At 45.1% G+C, this 26,119-nt stretch overlaps 1 protein-coding gene across 8 annotated transcripts in view; it reads right to left on the bottom strand.

The window, feature by feature from the left end:
- Positions 1 to 26,119, bottom strand: part of UXS1 (UDP-glucuronate decarboxylase 1) — a 128,822-nt gene that overhangs the window by 25,595 nt on the left and 77,108 nt on the right. For all 8 annotated transcript variants that reach the window (XM_073238843.1, XM_073238841.1, XM_037015544.2 and 5 more), the window contains exons 7-9: positions 7,156 to 7,260; positions 5,580 to 5,639; positions 3,118 to 3,239 (exon numbers count right to left, since the gene is read on the bottom strand). In XM_073238843.1, the coding sequence (XP_073094944.1) occupies positions 3,118 to 3,239; positions 5,580 to 5,639; positions 7,156 to 7,260 (287 nt within the window). The remainder of the gene's footprint in view (positions 1 to 3,117; positions 3,240 to 5,579; positions 5,640 to 7,155; positions 7,261 to 26,119) is intronic.

Genomic DNA, 26,119 nt, shown 5'->3' with positions numbered 1-26,119 from the left:
CTTGCAGGCCACCGGGCTGAGCACTCAGGGTCTGGAAGGCCCACCTGCGATGCGGGAGGGACAAGGGGAGGCTCAGCTCGAGTCCTGGCAATCAGTCACTTTGGTGTCTGACTCACAGAGGGTCAGGCCAAAGAGGATCTGATTTGCCCCGGATTAGGCTGCACCCAGAGGGCCAATACTGACCCCCAGACCAGAGATCACCCAGAAGCCAACCCGATGTGGGCAGAAGGTTCTCTGACCCGCCCCCTTGCTGGCAGCTAATATAAAATCACGAGTGAAAGAACCATCTGGATGTCTTAAATATTTGCATCCTTTACAGTCTTTATGTGGTGGTTTTTATCTTATTTTGTTATCTTATTTTTACCTCTGGAGAGGATTATGGGTGACAGTTTTTCTTCCTTCTTACATATCTGTGTTTCCTTATTCTCTGTTCCTGGAAAAGTATTCTGCCATAGTGGGAACACAAACACCTCTTAACTGCATGGTGCCTGCTCCTCTGGACAGACAGGAGAGGGACCCAGGCTCTTGTCCTCAGCACTCACGTGGACAAACAAGGGAGCCTAGGGGGCCCATGGTCTGGACCCATGGCTCTCTCTGCAAGGAAGCAGAGTATTTATAAGACAAACGATAGGGTAGGGAGGGTGGGAAGCTCGAGCCATGCCTTCCTCAGAGGCCTCTTGAAACTCAGGCAGGGCCAGGTGACCTCGACCCAGGCCCTCCACTCTCGGCCACGCTATCCTTGCATCTGGGTCCACAACCTCCACCTGTTGGCCACCAGAACCAGACAGGGCTTTGCCACCCATAGGTCACTCTCTAACTTGACCACCAGGTAGTAGGAGAGGCACTACGGGGAAAGGTGGCTACATCACACCTGCTGGCACGCCCTGCTGCACCTCGAGGGGCAGGGGCTATATCCAGACGACACACGATAGCAGCACGCACCTGGGCAAGCACGCATCCTTAAGCAGGGGTGCCAAGCAATGTGATGAGCCTGGGCAAATGTACAGGTGACTCAGTGCTGCTGGCCTAGACCCCAAGCTTCACAGGACATGCCAAGTCTACCTTCCACAACGCAGTTCCCAAACCCACCATGATGGTTCATCCATTGTTTCCACACACACGACACATGGCTTCCCAATGAGAAGCACCAATTAACTGGAACTTGGATGTGACTTTTCCATTCAGGCAACACTCATCTGCTGGGGCCTCCCATGCATGAAGCGCATGACAGACATTCCATAGTAAAATCATTGCTTGAGTGAGTGACAGCCCCTCATAAGGATGGCCGCTGCTGGGCAGGGACACCCCTGACAGGACTCTTGTCAGGGCCGCTTGGGCACAGGCCAGCTGTAACATGAGAGGTTTCTAACAGGTATGGACAGTTTTCAGGGCCATGTTACCTATGCCATTAATTTCTCAAGACCTATGCTGCAGTTCCAGAGTCACCTATGTGCTACATTCCTGAGCTCATGAGCCGAATGACATGCATGGATCTAGTGTCAGTATGGATCTGAAACAAAGAGCCTGGCTAGTGCCTGCATGCATATTACAGCTCCTGGCATACAGTCAGTGCTCAGTAAGTGCTGGCTGTATTATTACTAGATACTGTAAGTGTTATGAGCTCACACTTTCAAGTAATACAAATACTTAGACTCATTTAATAGAAATGAAAAGTTCAGCATAAATGTGCTCTATGTGCCCATCACTTTGCCTATATATAAAAGCTCACTTGGAGATACTACCACAAAACTGAATGCAAAAGAGAACAGTTAAGAGAAGAACCACAATAAAACGCAATTACACACTCCTCATGTGCTCAGGTTAGCTTCCTTAAGTACCAACAAGCACGGAGGTTGTTCTGTGTATCTAGGAGACCATCTTAAATTTGGGAGCCAAGACATTCTGGGCTCAAAAATGATAAAGGTATGTCCTTCCTAAAGTGGATTAATGTTTCTTACAATAAATGACAATATAAGCCAGCTGATCAATGTAGGTTAGAAAGTAATTAGTTCTATTTCTGGCTGTGATATAAAGCCAAAAAGGCCTAAATATCTATATGGGCACAAGGTTATTTCATGGGTCTTGAATGTGGGTATTTCACTAAAAGTGAGAAAAAAAACCTGACAACTCTCCTCCAAAAAACCCCAAATCCAGATGCTCAGGGACCCCAGACTCAGACATCAGCAGCTTAGCACCTGGCACCCAGAGATGCCTCTCCCCTCACACCAAGCCTGCGGCTGCCTGAGCTCTGAGCCTGCCTACAGGCGGGACCCTGGGCCTGAGAATGCTGCTCCCAGGGACAAACGCCCATGTCTCTCAAGTCCCAAGGCATGGCCACCACCACCTGTCAATGGAACAACATTCCAGTCCACGTTGATTTACCTGAGTGTCCCTCCCTCTAATAAAGGGCATCTCAATGAGGGCCTCAGAATGCTGGTGTATGCACGGCACACAGACACTGAGTGACGGACAGGCTGGCCTGGACCCCCGCCTGCCTCTGGATCCCATGTTGGGCATCTCATTGGTTCCCGCTTAGCCCTCAGGCAGGTAGGACAGTGTGCTGTGACCAATGGGCCACCTACCCAAGGCCCACAGAGGCAGAACACAGGCCCTCCTCCTCCCATCTTCAGGCTCCTTCCACTACAGCACATGGGTGAGCCAATCTGTGACATGACACTCTCTGTAGAAAAGCCCAGCACAGCAGTGAATAATTAAGAAAGCAGAAAATAACGATATAGCATAAATAACAATTCCTAAAGAGGTTAAAATCAAAGCAATAATGAATTCACATTTAATAGATAGATTAGATAAAGGAAGGTTAAAAAAAAAAGTCCACTGATTTGGGGCTTCAGGAAAATGGAGGCAATCACCCACTGTTGGTGAGCCACCAGGTGACAAAGCAACAGCTGCTCAAAGCCACGCAGCAGCATTCCCTGCCAAAGAGCTTATCCCCATGGAGTCATGTTTTAAAATAGGAGACGTGTGGGAAGAGCTGTTGACAAAACCATTAATCCATATAGTGGGAAAGAATCATTTCTGCGCATTTCACTACTTTATATCTGAGGGGACAGGCGCTCTGAAAGGCTTAACTCCAAGCCCCCAAACCTGGCTCATTACCTGCTTCATGTAGGCGTAACACATGGTCTCTGCAACACGCTTGCCCTCGTCATAGCAGGCTCGGGGTCCTATGGGATTCACGTGGCCCCAGTAATCCTCACTTTGGGGGTGAACTTCAGGATCTACGAGTGGGGGGAAAAAAAGATGTTTTCATTTTTCCTTCTTTTCAAGCTCATGTGCATAATGAACAACGAATATATTCATGATGCAAAAGGAAGCTTTGGAAAGACCAAGGTACACATTACAAATGTAGAGATACATATCAAAGAGGGCACTTCCACATTCCACAGTCCGTTCTCTGAGTCTGAGTGAGACCTGGTGCTCATACCACTCATATTAAGGAATGACAGTATTTTACAGGAGAAGAAATAAATAATAGGACCAAAGCCTTTTAAGTCTCCCCTCTCTCTGGTAAAAAAAAAAAGTTCTCTATTTTTAGGTTATTACACAAACTTTAATTAAATGTAACCTCTGTGAAGAGATACATAGATCAATTTTATCTGTAGAAAACATGTAATTACAATGAAGTACTTATTTACTGAAAAAATTTTAAGAGCATTTCTGTGGAATGCGATGATTTTCACATGTGCCACCTACTCTATAAATTCATCTCTTGCTTATCTTGTAGCTGAAGTATGACTTCAGCTCGCAGGTTCAATGGGGCCTGTGCAAGGCAGGACATGCACACAGAGGTGCTTTCAGAGGCAGGCACCCCCTCCAAAGCGTGGCAGAAGCATGGTGCACTCACATCTCTCCACCTGCTCCTGTGCGGTAAAATTCCCTTAAGGGTCAGAGTTCTATTGCACAATGAGAGACAAGGTCTAAATTCACAGATGTAACAGATGATGGCTATCAGACCTTGTCAGGGATTTCTAACAAGGGCTGGCCAAGCCAGGCCCCGAAGAGACAGTCATAAACTTGCGAATGACAGGAAAAAGCAGGCAGGGCACAGCCACTCATCTGTCCCTGGCCTGGCAGTCTGGGCTGGAAAGCCAGGGTGCTCAAGGTCACAGCAGTTTAAGAAGTCCCCTCAGAAAAATCACTTTACAATAGTAAAGGCTTAGAAGCAAAGCTGATTCCCAGTCAGCCTCCCTTTGCAACGTTTTGCAGGCTAACAGGTCAAGCACACCTTCCATGAAGCATCACTACTGCTGTTAGCCAAGAGTCAGGGCCAACCAATGGGTGATTTCCATGAGTTATGCCCTAACACTACCCAAGCACCCCAAAGACCATGAGCTGTTGTCAAATAGGCAAGCAGTGAATGAGGCAGGAGGAGAAGGAAGTGTGGACATGGGGAAGATGTCACTGTGCCCTTCTGCACAGATAATAGCAGCCCCTTTGTATTTGAGACACTTGAAAAGGTTCGGCCCTTGAGCTACAGTGACACCACTCCTCTGGTGATCCATGCAGCCCACCAGCGATGCAAAAGGGGATCATCCAGAGCTGGGTACAGGGAAACGTGCTGATCCTCTGCTGAGTCTTCATCTGGAAACAGCAGAGGCGGGGGGCGATTCCAGAGCAGCAGAGGGATGGGCAGGAGGCAGACACATCTGCCCTTTGACTGCTGAGGGTTCCAGCAAAGTGGATGGTGCCCTGCCTTTCACAGGGATTACACGGAAGGTCACTGCACCTTGATGATTTTTCTGTTTCTACGGTTATTTTTTCATCTGGTTCCCTCACTTAAAACAAAACAAATGCACCTCTTCCTATTTTTCCTCCCACTTCATGTCTCCTGTGTGGAATAGTGATGTGAAGATCGGTCTCCTCTGGCCAGAGTCTGGCTTCTGCTCTACCAACTAAGCAGTTCTCTAAAGACCTGCACCAGCTGGAGTGGGGCTGAAAAGAAATCAGCGTGGATTGAAAATGTGGCTCTCATTCCCACTCCTCACATCCACTTCCTTCAGGGTTGGGCAGAGATTGTGCAGTGCTGCGGGTTGGCAAAACCTGCTCCCGAGTGCCCTGGCTCTACCTGAGGCTCTTCCAGAAACACCTGCACGACAGCTGAGGCAATCAGCACACATCTCTTGGCCAAGCATGCAGAGCGCAGCCCAAGTTTTTGGTGGGTCTGGCTCACGCACACATTGCTCGCTTTGAAGGGTACACATGCACCAGCTCAGACGGCACAAAATCCCTGGTGCGTGCTTTCTGGGGGACGTCCCAGGACAGAAGGGCAACACCCTCCTGTGGATCTGTGACCAGAGGGTCCTCAGAGGCAAGGTGACATGACAGTCTGAGGACAGGCTTCAGCTGGAGAAAAGCAGGATGGTCCCACCCAGAGGAGGGGCGGGAGAGCAGGGGGCTGGGGTGGGAAGCCTCCCTGCTGCTAACACCAGGCAGGAAGAGCAGGGCCTTCTTAGAAACGCAATCCTGGACTCATTTTTGATTCCTTGTTCACCTAAGACAGGGTGCAGGGAGTCCAAGGGGGCCAGAGTGCGTGGCCTGGGGGAGCCCCACCCACTCACCTCCGTACACCTCCGAGGTGGAGGCCAGGAGCAGACGGGCGCCGACTCGTTTGGCCAGTCCTACAGAAAGCAAACAGAGGTCAGAGACCATCAGCCTCTGGGGAACCAGGCAACTACATACACACATGCACAACTGTGGCCTGCTTCAACACAGTGTTTTAGTACAAATAGTAATCTGATCACCCATGCATCTTCAATTATCTACTCACACTGCTTCTACTCTGAACCAAAATAAAAACAAAAGCAGTGAGAAAAACCAAAGAACCTTCACAAGCACAGTGAATACTTAGGTTGTCAGCAGGGCCGAAGGAAGGCTCTGTTAGCTTGAGAAAGTGTGGTTTGAGGAATAGAGGATTCCTTTGCCCCAAGTTCCAGTTATTTTAGCAGGGAGCTACCCATAATAGGCAGAAGGCAAGTCCTTTCACCTGAACTTCCACTATTACCCCCAACAGTCCTTCTGTCTCAACATGCTCTCCGGCATCTTCTGACTGCCTAGTGCAAGGCCTCCTGGCTGGGCCCCTCCACCCTGTCCCCATTACAATGCCCACATATGAGACCCCAAGTTCCCCAGAAGAAGAGTCTCAGGACAAATCTTATCAGAATCCCCTCCTCTGTCGACAGGATGGTGCCCTAGCACCGTGACTACATCGCCTAAGTGGGTAGAATGAATGATACCTTTGTAAATATCCTGTACTTGGTGGTCTTTCTCTCCTGTATCTAGTTCTGCTGTGAAGGAGGGTCAGGGCGGAGGGAGGATCAGGGTGTGCAGCAGCGAGAACAGGGAGCAGCCCTGGCAGGGCACATCCCGCCCCTCCCTGATCCATCCCAGACAGAAGCGGGCGGGCTTTGCTCCGTCTGCTGCCCTACTTCAAGCAGAGCATGATCCCCAAACGTCTAGTCTAAGACATTAGAAAACCAATTGAGTTTCCTTTCAGAACCTGGTCTCCATGCTTTGCTCAAATTAAAACTCAGTGTATTTCCCAAATCCATTTATAAATAAACCTGTCCTAAATGTTCCTATAATTAAATCCACTTTTTACTTGACATTTCAAAAATTGGTTCCTTTCTCCCTCTTGGCAACTAAAATCAAAACCCTAGTTTTTAAAACCTGTGTCAGACTTAAACATGCCTTTAACCAAGCATTATTAATATGTGCATATTACCCACAGCTGTAAATCTCAGGCATGTGGTTTGTGAACACACACCTGTGGCTACTGAAACCTGGGTGCACGTCCCCACCACCCCCATCTCAGATCAGAGTCCCAGCAGCCCTTTCGAGCCCAGAGGCATCCACACCATGTGTCAGGGGGAAAGGGAGGAAGGATGGCCAGTCACTTGGAAACGTAGGTGTTCACACCCAGGGGCTTAACTGAGGCAACGCAGACTGGTCATGACAAACCTATCTCCCTCCTGACAAGTCTGAGGGCACAGTGACATAAGGCCACAGTGAGACGGCAAGGACGGAATGAGGGAGGAACTGAAAAGCAGCCTCAAACTCCGACAGAGCTGTCGACACCCACATCTGGAGTTGTGTCCGTCACTCCCTACAGCTGCAAAATAAAGACAGGAAACATACCCAGCATATTTAATGTTCCAATCGTGTTGGTCTTCAGCGTCTTGATAGGGTTATACATGTAGTTTGGTGGGGAAGCCGGAGAGGCCAGGTGGTATATCTGGTCAACTAAAGGAGACAAAATGGAAGTAGGTTACCTCAAAGGAAAACTCTTAGGAAATTCTGAACTCCTAAGTATCAGACTATATAATAAAGGTGTTCATGATCTTGCACTGAAATTCTAGTTCTTACTGTTTTTATTCTTCATAGAATCGAATTTACATTTGCAATCACAAGAACTTTAAAACAGACAGCCTAGGAGGATTCTCAAGATGGCAGCATGAGGTGGGTGGTGGAAATCTCCTCCCAAAACCACGTATATTTTGAAAACACAGCAAATACAACTATTTCTAAAAGAGTGACCAGAAGTCACAGTACACTAGCCAAGCTACATTTGCAAGAACCCAACACCTCATGGAAAAGGGTAAGATACAAAGCCGTGACCCAGCAGGACCCAAGCACTCCCCCCACCCCAGCTCACCGGCAGGAGGAAAAGAATCAGAGTGGGGAGGGAGTGGAACCGCTGACTGCTATATACCCAGCCCTAGGAATCTGCCCCGTGAGCACAGACATATATTGCATGGTGCACTGGATATCAGAGGAGTGGAAAAGCAAAACCAAGATTAAGACTGTGAACAGGTTCCCGCAGCAGGCTGCCCTGGGATAAAAGAAAAGCAGGCACTTAAAAAGTCTTAAAGGGACAAGGGTTTAACAGGTAGACAAAATCACCCTGACACACTCAGCCCAGCAGGCTGGGAACTTTAAGGAACTTCAGGCGCCCTAACCCCCTGGATGGCAACAGAGCTCTGAACCCCTGCAGGGTGATAAGCAGCCTGCCATTCCTTCCCCTCTGCCTACACTGCAAGCAAACTGGTTGACCCACCATTGCTATGGAAGAGCCGGGGAGCAGCCCTGCCTACAGCAACTACACAGCTTAACATACAGGCTTCTCCCTGTGCATGGCTAACTGGCCCAGACCCAGAAGCTGCTCCCTGTGAGCAGTTGACCAGCAAAGATGGCAGAGACTGGTGCAGAGTCTGGGAGGCACAAAGGGGCCCTGTTCTCATGGAAGAACACACGTCACTTGCCTGCAACCTGCGCCAGTGCCCTAGGCCATCCTGAGGGCCGTCCTGCACACGGTAGCTGAGGGGATTAACCCAGAGGCTGCTCCCAGTGTACAGTTAAACAGCACAGACAGTGGAGACAGGAGAAGGGACTTTGTTCTCCCAGCTGACACAAGCTCCACTCACTGGCAACCACTCCCGTCACCACGAAAAGGCAGAAGAAACTTATTCAGTTCAAAATTCCTCAAACACCAGAGACAGGACTTGGAGACACTGAAATCAACAATCTTTCTGAAGAAGAATTCAAAATAAAAGTCATAGCATACTAAAGGAGCTAACAGACAAATATTCAAGACCTAAGGGATGAATGCAGGAGGGAGATAACAGAAACGAAACAAACAATGGAAGGATTTAAGAGCAGACTGGATGAGGTGGAAGAGACTCTTAATGGAATAGAAATCAGAGAATAGGAATACAGAGAAGCTGCGGCAGAGAGAGATAGAAGGATCTCTACCAAGGTAAGAATATTAAGAGAACTGTGTGACCAATCCAAATGAAACAATATTGGCATTATAGGGGTACCAGTAGAAGAGGAGAAAGAAAAAGGCATAGAAAGTGTCTTTGAAGAAAAAATTGCTGAAAACTTCGCCAAACTGGGGAAGGAAATAGTCTCTCAGAACATGGAAGTCCACAGATCTACCAACTCAAAGGACCCAAGGAGGACAACTCCAATACATATAATAATTAAAATAGCAAAGACCAAAGACAAGGACAGAGTATGAAAACAGCCAGACAGAGAAAAAAGATCACCTACAAAGGAAAACCCATCAGGCTATATCATCAGACATCTCAGCAGAAACCTTACAGGCCAGAAAGGAATGGCATGATATATTCAATGCAATGAAACAGAAGGAACTCAAAGCAAGAATACTGTATCCAGCAAGATTATCATTTAAATTTCAGGGAGGGATTAAACAATTCCCAGATAAGCAAAAGTTGAGGGAATTTACCTCGCACAAACCATATCTATAGTGTATTGTTTATCTTAAAATTTTATTAAAGGTTTTTATGAAGGTTTCACATGAAAAAACAATGTGGTTACTATATTTACCCATATTATCAAGTTCCCACCCATACCCCAATGCAGTCACTGTCTATCAGTGTAGTAAGAGGCCACAGATTCACTGTTTGCCTACTCAGTGCTACCCTATATTCCCCATGACGTCCATACCATGTGTACTAAACATAATACCCTCAATCCCCTTCTCCCTCCCTCCCCACCCACCCAGCCACATCCCTCCCCTTCGAAACCACTAGTCACCTCTTGGAGTCTGTGAGTCTGCTCCTATTTTGCTCCTTCAGTTTTGCTTTGTTGTACTCCACAAATGAGGGAAATCATTTGGCACTTGTCTTTCTCTGCCTGTCTTATTTCACTGAGCATAATATCTCTAGCTCCATCCATGTTGTTGCAAATGGTAGGATTTGATTCTTTCTTATGGCTGAATAGTATTCCATTGTGTATATGTACCACGCCTTCTTTATCCATTCATGTACTGATGGACATTTAGGTTGCTTCCATATCTTGGCTATTGTAAATAGTGCTGCAATAAACATAGGGATGCATATGTCTTTTTGAGTCGCGAGAGTTGTATTCTTTGGGTAAATTCCAAGGAGTGGGATTCCCAGGTCAAATGGTATTTCTATTTTTAGTTTTTGAGGAACTTCCATATTGCTTTCCACAATAGTTGAACCAGCTTACATTCCCACCAGCAGTGTAGGAGGGTTCCCCCTGTCCCCATCCTCACCAGCATTTGTTCTTAGTCTTCTCAATGCTGGCCATCCTTACTGGTGAGAGGTGATATCTCATTGTGGTTTTAATTTGCATTTCCCTGATGATTAGTGAGGTGGAGCATCTTTTCATGAGTCTGTTGGCCATCTGAATTTTTTCCATGGAGAATTGTCTCTTCATATCCTCTGCTCATTTTTTAATAGGGTTATTTGCTTTTTGGGTGTTAAGGCGTGTGAGTTCTTTATATATGTTGGATGTTAACCCCTGTCGGATATGTCATTTACAAATATATTCTCCCATACCGTAGGCTGCCTTTTAGTTCTGTTGATGGTGCCCTTTGCCAAACAGAAACTTTTTAGTTTGATGCACTCTCATGAGTTCATTTTTGCTTTTGTTTCCCTTGCTCGAGGAGATGCATTCAGGAAGAAGTTGCTCATGCTTATATTCAGGAGATTTTTGCCTATGTTGTTTTATAAGAGTTTTATGGTTTCATGACTTACATTCAGGTCTTTGATCCATTTCAAGTCTACTTTTGTGTAAGGGGTTAAACAATAATCCCCAGTGTCATTCTACTGCATGTAGCTGTACAGTTTTGCCAATACCAGGTGTTGAAGAGGCTGTCATTTCTCCACTGTATGTCCATGGCTCCTTTATAATACATTAATTGGCCATATATGGTTGGGTCTATATCACGGCTCTGTAGTCTGATCCACTGGTCTATGGTTCTGTACTTATGCCAGTAGCAAACTCTCTTTATTACTGTGGCTCTGTAGCAGAGCTTGAAGTTGGGGAGTGAGATCCCCCTGAGACTTACTCTTCCTTCTCAGGATTGCTGTGGCTATTCAGGGTCTTTTGTGGTTCCATATGAATTTTAGAACAATTTGCTCTAGTTTGTTGAAAAATGCTGTTGATAATTTTGATAGGAATTATTTTGAATCTGTAAATTACTTGAGGCAGGATGGCCATTTTTGATAATATTAATTCTTCCTATCCATGAGCACGGGATGTGTTTCCATTTATTGGTATCTTCTTTAATTTCTCGAATGAGGGTCCTATAGTTTTCAGAGTACAGGTCTTTCACTTTGTTGGTTAGGTTTATTCCTAGGTATTTTATTCTTTTTGATGTAATTGTGAATGGAATTGTTTTCCTGATTTGCCTTTCTCCTAGTTCATTGTTAGTGTATAAGAATGCAACAGATGTCTGTGTAATAATTTTGTATCCCACAACTTTGCCGAATTCAGTTATTAGATCTAGTACTTTTGGCATGGATTCTTTAGTTCTTTTTATGTACAATACAATATAATCTGCAAACAGGGACAGTTTAACTTCTTCCTTGCCAATCTGGATGCCTTTTATTTCTTTGTGTTGTCTGATTGCTGTGGCTAGGACCTCCAGTACTATGTTGGATAGAAGTGGGGAGAGTGGGCATCCCTGTCTTGTTCCCAATCTAAAAGGAAAAGCTTTCAGCTTCTCACTGTTAAGTATCATGTTGGCTGTGGGTGTGTCATATATAACCTTTATTATGTTGATGTACTTGCCCTGTATACCCATTTTGTTGAGTTTTAATCATGAATGGATTTTGAATTTTGTCAAATGCCTTTTCAGCATGTATGGAAATGACCATGTGGTATTTGTCCTTCTTTTTGTTGATGTGGTGGATGATGTTGATGGATTTTTGAATGTTGTACCATCCTTGCATCCCTGGAATAAATCCTACTTGATTGTTGGGAGCCACACAAAGACAACAAGATGGCCACAGTTCATGAGGTTCCTGCTTCACTTCCTGGAGATTAGCTGCGAGCCCGCGCGCGCCAACAAGGAAGCCCGCGCGCGCCAAGAGATACTCTTCTCCCCCTCCTTCCCCATTATCATATACCAATCAGAATGTAACTCGCTGCGCCACCCCTGCTATGCAGCCAATCCCCTGCCTACAAGTATCCTATGGCCCACTTTGCCCCTGAACACTGGTGTATATCTACCCCCGTCTTACAATAAAATTTGAAGGCTTGATCAGAATACTGTCTTGCCTTCGCTCTTCTCTCGCCCCCATTTTCTTTCAGGTCGGATCCCCCTCGTCCCCACAAATAACTAGGTCCCGCTGGACGGGACAAGTGGCGCCCAACGTGGGGCGGAGGCGCAGATCCTTCGCAGGCGGACCCCCGAGTAAGATATCGTCTGGCCAGACCCCTTCTTGATGAAACAATAGGAGACGCCTTTCGCCGCTCACGGAGGTCGTCGTCCCTGGTGAGTACCGGCCGCCTTACAAGAAAATGGGAACTAGATTAAGTAAAGAAGCGGTCTTCATAAGAGACCTAAAAAGTTCACTTAGGGAGAGAGGAGTTCGAGTTAAAAAGAAAGACTTGGTAAAGTTTTTTATTTTTGTTGATGAAGTCTGTCCGTGGTTTATTGTTAATGGCCCCGAAATTCATCCTAAAAAATGGCAGAAAGTAGGTAGAGATTTAAATGATTATCTTATCAAAAACGGCCCTGACTCTGTTCCTGTTTCAGTATTTTCCTATTGGGGTCTTATCAGAGATATTGTTGAAAATACTGACCCTGATAAACGTCAACTCTTGTCAGTGGCAGAATATTGCCTCCGCCCCCTATCTCGGGCGGCCTCAAAATCGTCTCTTTCGAGTGATCCCCCTGCTCCAAAATCAGCTAAATCCCCCTCCCCTAGCCCGACACCATCTTTGCTCGGTGCCCTCCATGATACCCCTCCCAAATGTTGCATTTATCCGCCTCTCCCTCGAGATTCGGACTTTGTCGATACACAAAAGGTTTTTCCGGTCGTGACTAAGAGCCAAAATGGCGAACCTTTAGATCCGGGAGACGCGGCCGAACTAGAAGACGAGGCAGCCAGGTATCACAACCCAGATTGGCCCCTTGCCGCCCCGTCGCTTAACCCCCCTTCTTACACTCCCCCTATTCGGCCTCCAAATGTTTGCGCCCCGGCCTTTTTGCCCCCGCCTGCCCCTCCGCTACCCCCTCAGGCTCCCGGTCCTGTTGGCCCCCCTACCAGCACTGAAGACCTAATAGCACAGATAGTAGAACAAAGAATAACTTGCCATCTCCAAAAATTGGTTGTCTCCCAACCAGTTCGTCCCTCATTATCTTCGCAAAGGGGCCTCTCTAAGAAACCGCTTACAGCCACAAAACCTAAAAAACTGCTCTTTCCTGTTCTTACCCGGGCCTCCGCCCGCTCTGGCCCCACCTCCACAACACATAGCCTGGAAGAGGGCGATCTTGAAAGCGATGGCGAAGACGCCCCTGCTGCTCAGGAAATAGAAAGTGAGGGGGAAGAGCAGGCTGAGCCGGAGCCGGCCGAGCCTGCCGATGGCCCTAGAGAATTTCACAAAATCCATTTCAAAAGCTTAAAAGAGCTGAACGCGGCCGTTAAAGCTTATGGCCCCAATGCCCCTTTTACCCTTTCTGTTCTTGATTCGCTGTCTCGAGGAGGACATTTACTCCCAGGTGAATGGCTGCGTATAGTCCAGGCTGTGCTTACCCGTGGTCAGTTTTTAACTTGGAAGGCAGATTTTGCTGACCGCTGTCAGACCATCGCTGCTGCCAATGTAAAAGACCCTCATTCCCCAACAGCGTCCTGGACTTTTGATAAGCTTACGGGACAGGGCAGATATATCTCTGAAACCAGGCAGCAGCGCCTTCCCCTTGGTCTTTTATCTCAAGTGAAAGATGCCGCTTTGGGCGCTTGGATATCACTCCCTGCTTCCGGGACTGCTAACACTCCTCTAACTAAGATCACTCAAAGCTCGCAAGAAGACTATAGCGAATTTGTTAGCAGACTGTTAGAGGCCGCCGAAAGGACCCTTGGTTCCGCGGCTGCCAATGATAAGATTGTAAAACAGCTAGCCTATGAAAACGCCAATTCGGCATGTCGAGCCGTCCTCCGCGGTAAGACTCGAGACAAAACTCTTGATGAAATGCTGAGAATGTGTAGAGATGTCGATCCTTTTACATCCAAAGTCCAAGCCCTTTTAGCTGTAGGTGCCGCTGTTCAGACTCCCCCGGCTTCTTATCCTCCTTCCTTCCCCGGGGGCGCACCGCCTATGCGTAACTGCTTTAAATGTGGACAGCCAGGCCATTTCGCTCGCCAATGCCCTACCACAGCTCCTCCTCCTAGAGTTGGGTCAGTCCCCGGTATTTGCCCTCGCTGCCATAAGGGGCGGCACTGGGCCAAAGAGTGCCGTAACAATCCAACAAATCCTTTTTACAGTACCACAAATCCTTTCACCCCCCCTTTTCAGGGAAACGGGCTGAGGGGCCAGCCCCGGGCCCCCCAGCCAATTCCATTTCAGCCGGCCTCGGGGAACAGCCTAGCTGTAGCACTCCCGCCCTCTATCGGGCCACACCCGGGAGTGCAGGACTTGACCTCTGTGCCTCCTCCTCAACAATATTAACGCCTGAAGAGGGAGTTACAATTATTTCCACAGGAATTTATGGCCCACCTCCCAAAGATACTTATTTTCTAATTTTAGGGCGAGCTTCCACCACAATAAACGGCCTTATTGTCCACCCTTCCTTAGTTGACAATGACTATACTGGAGAAATAAAAATTCTTGCTAGTGCCCCCCAGTGCCCTGTCAGCATTATGAAAGGTCAGCGCCTTGCGCAGGCGCTCCCCCTCCCTTTAAGTACATCTCACCCTGCTATCCATAAGAAGCGAGGCTCCTCTACCCCAGGTTCTTCAGACTTATATTGGATCCAAGCTATTACTAAAGAACGCCCCACTCTTAAACTTAAGATCCAAGGAAAAGTATTTGAAGGAATTTTAGATTCGGGGGCCGACTCTACGGTCATATCTCAGGCTTCATGGCCCTCCAGCTGGCCCTTACACGCTTCCTTGACCCATCTACAAGGAATTGGGCAGTCAAGAAACACCTTACAGAGCTCACAGTTATTAAACTGGGAAGATGAAGAAGGAAATACCGGATTCATTCAACCCTTCGTAGTTCCTGGGTTGCCGGTAAATCTTTGGGGAAGAGATATCCTTTCTCAAATGAAGGTCATCATGTGTAGCCCTAATGAAGTTGTAACACAGCAGATGCTTTCACAGGGTTACCTCCCTGGTCAGGGGTTGGGCAAACTAAAACAGGGAGATCCCAACCCGATACTGGCCACGCCTAAGATAGACCGCTCAGGTTTAGGGTTTGAAAAACATTTTTCGTAAGGGCCGTTGCTCCTCCTGCACTCCAGGCAGACAAGATTACTTGGAAAAGTGATGTTCCTGTCTGGATCGATCAATGGCCCCTTACCACTACAAAATTAAATGCAGCCATAGAGTTAGTGCAGGAACAGCTGGCTGCTGGACATATTGAACCTTCTACATCCCCTTGGAACACCCCAATCTTTGTAATCCAAAAGAAATCAGGCAAGTGGAGGCTCCTACAAGACCTCAGGGCGGTTAATAAGACTATGGTCCCTATGGGCGCATTACAACCGGGAATTCCCTCTCCAATAGCCATCCCTAAAGGGTATGTCAAATTAGTAATTGATCTAAAAGATTGCTTTTTCTCCATACCTTTGCATCCTGATGATTGCAAACGTTTTGCCTTTAGTATACCCATTACCAATTGTGTAGGGCCTTCTCCCCGGTTTCAGTGGAGAGTTCTCCCACAAGGAATGGCCAACAGCCCTACTCTTTGCCAAAAGTTTGTAGCCCAGACTATAGACCCCTTTAGGTTGCTCTTCCCCACTTTGTATATTATCCATTATATGGATGATATTCTTCTTGCCGGTCCTGACCAGCAACAGCTCTATGCGGCCAGTCAACAGCTAGTCACTGCCCTCCGAGATCGAGGACTACAAATTTCCCCAGAAAAGGTCCAGGTCCACCCCCCCCAACTATTTTTAGGCTTTGAATTATTTTCTAATAAAATCCTCACTCAAAAAATTCAGTTAAAGAGAAGCTCCTTAAACACTCTTAATGATTTTCAGCGTCTGCTAGGAGACATCAACTGGCTCAGGCCTTATTTAAAGCTGACCACCGGAGAGTTAAAGCCCTTGTTTGATGTCCTACGTGGAGACCCTGATCCTTCCTCCCCCCGCTCGCTTTCATCAGAAGCACAAAGAGCATTAACCATTGTAGAGCGGGCTATTTCTGAACAGACCATTAACTACTTCTCTCCACATCTAAGTTTGTGGCTGCTCATTTTCCCTACCCCCTTCTCCCCTACAGGAGTCCTTTGGCAAAACCATCCACTATTTTGGGTTCATTTGCCAGCCTCCCCCCCTAGAGTCTTAGCTACCTATCCTCAATTAGTTGCTGCCCTCTTACGTTTAGGCCGAGAGGCAGCTCTCAAGTTGTTTGGGAGAGACCCTGAAGTTATAACCCTCCCATACAATACATCTCAATTACAATGGCTTATTCAACATGATGATGATTGGGCAATTAGCTGCACCTCCTTCCAGGGGACAATAGACAATCATTACCCTGCAGACAGATTAGTCCAGTTCCTTCAAAAGACCCCGGTTGTCTTTCCCAAAAGGACTAAAACCACGCCAATTGCTGGGGCCGTAATGGTGTTCTCTGATGGGTCCTCCTCCGGTATAGCCGCTTTCAGTATTAATGGGCAAGTTACTCGAATACAGACAGACCTCTCTTCTGCACAACTTGTTGAACTAACTGCAATAATCAAGGTTTTTGAGCTTTTAATAAATGCCCCCTTTAACCTTTACACTGATAGTGCCTATGTAGCAACCTCTGTTCCCCTATTAGAGACAGTGCCTTACATACGTCCCTCTACAAATGCTTCCCCCCTATTCGCAAAATTGCAAAAATTAATTTTAAGCCGCGATGCCCCTTTTTTCATCGGGCACATACGCGCTCACACTGGCCTTCCAGGGCCGCTTGCCAAAGGCAATGACAGGGTTGATCTGGCGACTCAATTAGTAGCCTCTGTCACGTCAGACTCACCCTTGGCTGCAGCCCAACGGGCTCATGAACTACATCATCTCAATGCTCACACTCTTAGACTCAAATTTTCAATCACCCGAGAACAGGCCCGCCAAATAGTTCGGCAATGTCAAGGATGTCTAACTCTCCTCCCAGAGCCTCATAACGGAATCAACCCCCGGGGGTTGGTTCCAGGAGAGATATGGCAAATGGATGTCACTCATTACCCTTCCTTTGGTAAATTAAAATATATCCATGTGTCTATTGACACATGTAGTGGTTTCCTATGTGCATCCTTGCAAACGGGAGAGGCAACTAAAAATGTTATTACCCATGTTCTCTCATGCCTGGCATATCTACCACAACCTAAAATCTTAAAAACTGACAATGGGCCTGGATACGCCAGCTCTAGCTTTAAACAGTTCTGTGCGCAGTTAGGTATTAAGCACATAACAGGAATTCCCTATAATCCCCAAGGCCAAGGCATTGTTGAAAGAGCCCACTTAACCCTTAAAAACATGTTATTCAAACTTCAGTCGGGGGGAGAAGTACTCTATCCGAAAACAGGTAATGCAAAGACACTCCTAAATCATGCACTGTTTGTTCTCAATTTCCTTACTTATGACTCCGCGGGTAAAACCGCTGCTGATCGCCTTTGGCATCCCTCCACGGCAGATAATTATGCACAGGCTATGTGGAGAGATCCGATGACCAACACATGGCACGGGCCTGACCCTGTGCTCATATGGGGGAAAGGACATGCTTGTATATATGATGCTAAGGCACAAAATGCCCGATGGCTCCCAGATAGGCTCATTAAACTCCTAGACACAAATAGAGGCAAAAACAATAATAATTCCAGTCCAGGGCATATTAACCCCTGAGAAGCCTTCCCTTTCTGTTTATTTTCAGGAGGCAAAAATGAAGATATGTACACTATTGACCCTCGTCATGACCTTTCGCCCCGTTTGGACCCATCAGATTTTCAATTTCACCTGGACAGTCACCAATGAAGCAGGAGACGTCGTTTTCAGTTCTTCCACCTTAGCAAGTACCCCCCCATGGCCTGTTCTTGCCCCTGATCTCTGTGACTTGGCCGCTGGAGCTTCTGCGGCCTGGGGGACCCCAGACATTTACTTTCCTTTTTCCACCTCCCCTGAGACCTACCCTGAGGGACAATCTACCACCTCTCCTGGGTGTAACAACACCCCTAGGAGAACCTACCTCAGAGAAACAGAATTTTATGTCTGCCCGGGAGCTCATAGAGATCGAGCCCTTAACTATAAATGTGGATATAGAGACTCCTATTTCTGTGACTCCTGGGGGTGTGAGACTACGGGAGATGCTAGTTGGAAGCCTAGCTCCACCTGGGATTATATAACTGTAAGCAGGGCTTGGAATCCCAAGCCTAACTCAACTGTTACCCCAGAATGTCAAAGCACCCAATCCACAAGGGGGCGATGTACACCGCTCTCCATTGCCTTTACTGACAAGGGAAAAAGGGCCCCTATTGATGGATGGCTCAGGGGACATGAATGGGGGCTAAGGCTTTATGTTTCAGGAAAGGACCCTGGGCTCACTTTTAAAATCAAATTAATTCGATCCATTCCAAACGCCAACAAGCACGTTGTCCTTGGCCCTATTGCCCCTAAGGCAAGAGACCCAAGACCTTCTAACCCTTCTCCCCTGTCTACTAGTACTGTTTTCCAGGCCTTGCTCCCCCCGGTTTTACCCTCTACAGGCGAAATCCTTAAAGGCCTGGCTAATGTGACTGCAGAATCCCTTAACTCCACTGGATATAGCGAGTGCTGGTTATGTTTCTCCCCCGTTCCCCCGTTTTACGAAGGGATAGCAGTTTTAGTAAACACCTCAGCAGACCTCATACTTACCAATGACTCCAGCAAGACTCACTGGTCAGACCCCTCCCGTTTTTCAGAGACCTCTCCGGGTCTCACATTGACGCAGCTTTCGGGAATAGGCCTCTGTATACATAGCCCCCTCTTGCGTCTACCCCCTCAGCTAGTACCCATTTGTAACAGCTCCTTCTCACCCCCGCTGTCCTATGAATTCCTTGTCGCGCCCAACGGTACTTATTTTGCTTGCTCCTTTGGCATAACGCCCTCCGTTAACCCGCGCTTACTAATATCTAACAATGAATATTGTGTTTTAGTCATGCTCATGCCCAAGATTTCCATACATCCCACCGAAGACCTCCTTCCATATTACTCGGGCTCTACTCGCACTAAGCGTGAGCCAGTAACCGCCATTACCTTATCTGTATTATTAGGATTAGGAGCAGCTGGGGCTGGAACAGGCATTGCCTCCATAATTACTTCTAAACAACAATATTATGCTCTTAGTCAGGCTATTGATAAAGACATACAAAATCTGCAAGAGGGTTTAGACAGCCTGAAAGAATCTGTTGTCTCTCTCTCTGAGGTAGTGCTCCAAAATCGCCGAGGGTTAGACCTCCTTTTCCTGAAAGAAGGGGGCCTCTGCGCTGCTCTTAAAGAAGAATGTTGCTTCTATAAAGACAAAACAGGGTTAGTGCAAGATAGCATTGATAAAGTTAAGAAAAACCTAGAAGCCAGGCAAAAACAAAGAGAAAAGGATGAGGCCTGGTATAAAAACTGGACCTCTGCCACCCCTTGGTTAACTACTCTGATCCCCACCATCCTTGGACCCTTGGCAGGATTCTTCCTTTTAGTGTCTCTTGGCCCTTGGGCCTTAAGAAAACTAACAGTTTTTATTCGAGAGCAGGTTGACCAGCTCGTCAAGCCAGCGGTTGCTGTTCATTATCACAGACTTACAGCCTGTGATGAAGAGTCTTACACCGAGCCAACCAATGCTCCCGGCCTCCGGTTCTCAACTTTACAGGCGCCTCAACCATGGTACCATCGATTCTGGCACCGTACTTAATGTGGCCCATATGCTGGTCAGCCAGAACCAGACATACCCCTAACTATGAGGGTATGGGCATCGAGATGAGTGCGAGACAAAGTACCGCAAGGGAGGGTTCTTCCTAGAACCTCTCTGGTCCTCCCTGAGAATACGCCTGGCTTGCATAGAGGTTGGTATCCATATGTACATAAAGCCTTGACATATTAAGATCAATTTGGCTTTCAGCTCTGCCTCTCCTCCCTAAAAGATACCGAGAGCATTTGCAGGATGTTACCCTGCTGGAGGAGCCAGGCCTCTGTTCCCTCACTCGATTAAAGCCCACCTTTCTAAAATAAATAGAAAGGGAGGAGATGTTGGGAGCCACACAAAGACAACAAGATGGCCACAGTTCATGAGGTTCCTGCTTCACTTCCTGGAGATTAGCTGCGAGCCCGCGCGCGCCAACAAGGAAGCCCGCGCGCGCCAAGAGATACTCTTCTCCCCCTCCTTCCCCATTATCATATACCAATCAGAATGTAACTCGCTGCGCCACCCCTGCTATGCAGCCAATCCCCTGCCTACAAGTATCCTATGGCCCACTTTGCCCCTGAACACTGGTGTATATCTACCCCCGTCTTACAATAAAATTTGAAGGCTTGATCAGAATACTGTCTTGCCTTCGCTCTTCTCTCGCCCCCATTTTCTTTCAGGTCGGATCCCCCTCGTCCCCACAAATAACTAGGTCCCGCTGGACGGGACACTTGATCATGTTGGATGATTTTTTGATGTATTTTTTAATTTGGTTTGCTATTTTGTTGAGTATTTTTGCATGTATGTTCTTCAGGGATATTGGTCTGTAATTTTCTTTTTTTGTGCAGTCTTTGCCTCATTTTGGTATTAGAATGATGCTGGCCTCATGAAAAGAGTTTGGAAGTAGTCCCTCTTCTACTCTTTGGAAAACTTCAAGGAGGAAGGGTGTCAGGGCTTCACTAAACGTTTGATTAAATTCAGTGGTGTAGCCATCTGATGCAGGGGATTTTTTCTTAGAAAGTTTTTTGATTACCAATTCAATTTTGTTGCTGGTAATTGGTCTGTTCAGATTTTCTGTTTCTTTCTGGGTCAGCCTTGGAAGGTTGTATTTTTCTAAAAGTTGTCTATTTCCTCTAGGTTATCCAGTTTGTTAGAATATAATTTTTCATAGTATTTTCTAATAATTCTTTGTATTTCTGTGGTATCTGTGGTGATTTTTCCTTTCTCATATCTGATTCTGTTTATGTGTGTAGACTCTCTTTTTTTCTTCATAAGTCTGGCTAGGGGTTTATCTATTTGGTTTGTTTTCTTGAATAACCATCTCTTGCTTTCACTGATTCCATCTATTGTTTTATTCCTCTCAAATTTATTTACCTCTACTCTAATCTTTATTATGTCCCTCCGTCTACTGACTTTGGGTCTCGTTTGTTCTTCTTTTTCTAGTTTTGTTATTCTTAAGTTTAGACCGCTCATATGGAATTGTTCTTCTTTCCTGAGGTAGGCCTGTATGGCAATATACTTTCCTCTTAGCACGGCCTTCGCTGAGTCCAACAGATGTTGTGGTGTTGAATTATTGTTGTCATTTGTCTCCATATATTGCTTGATCTGTGTTTTTATTTGGTCATTGATCCATTGCTTATTTAGAGCATGTTGTGAAGCCTCCATGTGTTTTTAGGATTTTTCATTTTCTTTGCATAATTTATTTCTAGTTTCATACCTTTGTGGTCTGAGAAGATGGTTAGTAAAATTTCAATGTTCTTGAATTTACCAAGGCTCTTTTTGTGGCCTAGTATATCATCTATTCTTGAAAATGTTTCATGTGTACTTGAGAAAAACATGTATTCTGCTGCTTTGGGGTGTAGAGGTCTGTAGATATTTGTTAGGTCCATCTGTTCTAATGCGTTGTTCAGTGCTTCTGTCTCCTTACCTTTTATCTGTATGGTTGATCTGTCCTTTGGAGTTAGTGAGGTGTTGAAGTCTCCTACAATTAATGCACTGCATTCTATTTCCCCTTTCAATTGTTAGTATTTGTTTCACATATGTAAGTGCTCCTGTGTGGGGTGCATGTATATTTATAATGGTTATTTCTTCTTGTCGGATTAACCCTGTATTATTATGTAATGTCCTTCTTTGTCTTTTGTGACTTTCTTTGTTTTGAATTCTATTTTGTACAATACAAGTACTGCAACTCCTGCTATTTTCTCCCTATTAGTTGCACGAAGTATCTTTTTTATCCCTTCACTTTCAGTCTGTGTATGTCTTTGGGTTTAAAGTGAGTCTCTTGTAGGCAGCATATAGATGGGTCTTGTTTTTTTATCCATTCAGTGACTCTATGTTTTTGATTGGTGCATTTGGAACATTTACATTTAGGGTGATTATCGATAGGTATGTACTCATTGCCATTGCAGGGTTTAGATTTGTGGTTACCAAAGGTTCAATGTCAACTTCCTTACTATCTAAGAGTCTAACTTAACTCACTTAATATGCTATTACAAACACAATCTAAAGGTTCTTTTTTCTCTTCTTTTTTCTTCCTCCTCCTTCTTTATATATTAGGTATCATATTCTGTACTCTTTATCTATCCCTTGTTCAACTTTTTTGGGGAAAGTTGATTTAATTTTTCATTTTCTTAGTAATTAACTGTTTTACTTTCTTCACTGTGGTTTTATTACCTCTGAAGTTATTAAACAGTTATTAAACCTTAGGAACATTTTCATCTATAGCAGTCCCTCCAAAATACTGTAGAGGTGGTTAGTGGGAGGTATATCCTCAGCTTTTGCTTTTCTGGAACTTGTTTAATCCCCCCTTCAAACTTAAATGATAATCTTGCCAGATGAAGTATTCTTGGTTCAAGGAATTTACCCTAAGAATGCAGCAGCCCAGTTTGAAAAAGACAGATGCACCCCTATGTTATTGCAGCACTATTTACAATAGCCAAGAAATGGAAGCAACCTAAGTGTCCATCAGTAGATGAATGGATAAAGAAGATGTGGTACATATACACAATGGAATATTATTCAGCCATAAGAAGAAAACAAATCCTACCATTTGCAACAACATGGATGGAGCTAGAGGGTATTATGCTCAGTGAAATAAGCCAGGCAAAGAAACACAAGTATCAAATGATTTCACTCATCTGTGGAGTATAAGAACAAAGAAAAAAACTGAAAGAGCAAAACAGCAGCAGACTCACAGAACCCAAGAATGGACCAACAGTTACCAAAGGGAAAGGGACTGGGGAGGATGGGTGGGAAGAGAGGGATAACGGGGAGGAAGGAAAAAAGGGGGCATTATGATTAGCATGTATAATGTGGGGGGGAGCACAAGGAGGGCTGTACAACACAGAGAAGACAAGTAGTGATTCTACAGCATCTTACTATGCTGATGAACAGTGAATGTAATGGGGTATGTGCGGGGGACTTGGTAATGGGGGGAGTCTAGTAAACATAATGTTCCTCATGTAATTGTAGATTAATGATACCAAAAAAAAAAAAGATACTTCTGCAACACCATCTCTATCAAAATCTCAACTGTACTTTTTGCAGAAACAGAAAAAATTCATCCTAAAATTTATATAGTATCTCAAGGGACCCTGAATAGGCAAAACAATTTCGAAAAACTAGACCCAAGTTCAAAGACTTATGTTTCCTTATTTTAAAACATATTACAAAGCTACGGTAATCAACATCTGGTGCGGCAAAAAGACAGACAAAAAGGCCAATGTAACACAACAGAGCCCAGAAATAAACCCTTGTGTATATGGTCAAATGATCTTCAACAAGGGTACTAAACCATACAATAGATAAAGGACAGTCTCTTTAACAAATGGTGTTGGAAAACTAGAATCTACATTCCAAATTATCAAGTTGGAACTCTTATCTTACACCAAATGCAAAAATGAACTCCCAGTTAACTAAGACCTAAGTGTAGGACCTAAAATGATAAAACTTCCAGAAGCAAACATAGGAAAAAGCTGTGTGACACTGGAGTTGGCAAAGAGTTCTTGCACTTGACACCAAAAGGAAAGGCAACAGAAGCAAAAATAGACAAATGGGTCTACATCAAACTTAAAAGTTTTTCAAATGACAGAGTAAAAACACATTCTACAGAATGGAGAAAATGTTTCAAACTATATATGTGATAAGGCATTAATATCTGGAATATATAAAGAACTCCCACAAATCAACAGCAAAAAGTCAAATTAACTGAATTAAAAATTGGCAAAAATTTGAATAAACATTTCTGCAAAGATAATATACAGCTGGCCAAGGAGCATATGTAAAGATAGTCAACATCAATAATCAAAGAAATGCAAATCAAATCCACAGTGAGGTATCACCTCTCACCCCTTAGGCTGGCTACTGTAAGAAAAACAAAAACAGAAACAGAAAATAACAAGTGTTATCAAGGACAGGGGAAACTGGAGCCCTTGTGTGCTATTGGTGGGCATGTGACAGTTCCTCCAAATATTAAAAATAGGATTTACATATGATGTAATGATTCTACTTCTGAGTATAAACCCAGAACTGAAAGCAGAGTCTTCATGAGAGTTGCACACACTGTTCATATCAGCGTTACTCATAATAGCCAAGAGGTGGAAGCCACCCAAGTGTCCACGGACAGATGAACAGATAAGCAAAGCATGGTATATACATACAGTAGGATATTATTCAGCAAATCCTGTCATGTGCTATAGTATAAAGGAACTTTGAGGACATTACCCTAGGTGAAATAAGCCAGTCACAAACAGACAAGTATTGTCTTGATTGCATGAGGCACCCAGTCATCAAATTCATAAATACAGAAAGTAGAGTGCTGGTTACCAGGAGCCAGGGCAGGGTAGTTATTGTTCCATGGGTACAGAGTCTCAGTTTTGCAGAATGAAAAAGTTCTGTATTACAATAAGTTCTGTGTTACAACAAAAAGTCTGTGTTACAACAATATACTTAACATTACTGGTTAGTACACTTTAAAAATGCTTACAATGGCAAAATACAAAAATAGATACTTGAGAACAGTGGAAGCTGATGAAAAATAAGTATTAGTGGAAAGGGGTAAGACCTTTACCCAAACTCAAGTCAAAATGAATGGTTTTGGTTTATATATTTGTCCTTCCATTTCTCAAATCTGGGAATATAAGAGCTAAAAATAAGGCTCTGAATGACTGCAGAGCATTCAAAATTCTCAGTCGATCCTTGTCCTGCTTCAGTTAGCCAGTGCAGCTTTTGAACCTGACCCTTGGCATCTTCACACAGACTTCTGAGTGGTGAGACCCTGGGCCTTTTATAGATCTTTTTTACCTATATAATAAAATACATATGTATTTTTTTAATTGACATTCGAAAACTACTGGGTTAATTTAAAAATAAAACCCATGCTACTGAAAGAAAATCTTTCTTCAAGAAAACTAACACAAAACCTTTTAAAATTGTTTATAGTCTGTCAATATGCAAATTCATTGAAGGGATCTATTTAAATTAAGAGGAAAATCCTGTGACTGATTTCTGACCCCTATGTTTGTCTGAGTTGATTGATAATTAGCTAAAAGCAAACAAAAATTCTATTTTTGTAATATATATTATAAATATAATAAGCAATATGTATAATAAAAATGTAATTATAAATTAACAAGGTAGTTTGCACAGAAATCCCATCATGCTTAGGCTGTTTTGTTTTTTCCAGCTTACGGATATGACCAGGGCATAGGGCAGTTCCTACTCACAAGCCAAGGGCTGCAGGTGTATGTATCAAGCACACCAGCTGCATATATGGGACCCACATTTCCTTTTTAAAACACCTCATCACACTCCACTGCCGCTCTCCACCAGGACTGTGGCAGACACAAAACAGAAAACCAGACATACCTCCAGAGCTGAGTGCTACAAGAGCAAGAGCCTGGGAATGCTTCCCTCCATTGGCATTTCTGCTCATGCAGATGCAGCCACCATATGCTCCACACAGACTGTGCCAGTTGAGGTGTTTGGACTATGACCTGACAGAACAAACTACTCAGCGCTTTTTACTCTTGAGGTGACAACATATGCAGCAAAGGAAGGGAAACTGCATCAAAGACTAAGAGAAGAAGGAGCACCCTGTGAATGAATGCTTAACTCTCTGACATCAAACAAAAGACGTGCACGAGCCCAGGCTCTCTTCTGCAAGGCTCAAGTCAGCCCTTGGTGGGTGTGGGGAGGCTTCCCACTGCCCTGCCAGAGACTTTCACTTAACACCGGCAGTGCGTCCTGAT

The sequence above is a fragment of the Manis javanica genome, chromosome 1, assembly GCF_040802235.1.
Source record: "Manis javanica isolate MJ-LG chromosome 1, MJ_LKY, whole genome shotgun sequence".
Lineage (NCBI taxonomy): Eukaryota > Metazoa > Chordata > Mammalia > Pholidota > Manidae > Manis > Manis javanica.
Note: the sequence above shows the minus strand (reverse complement) of the source record. Positions and strands in the feature narration are given on the sequence as shown.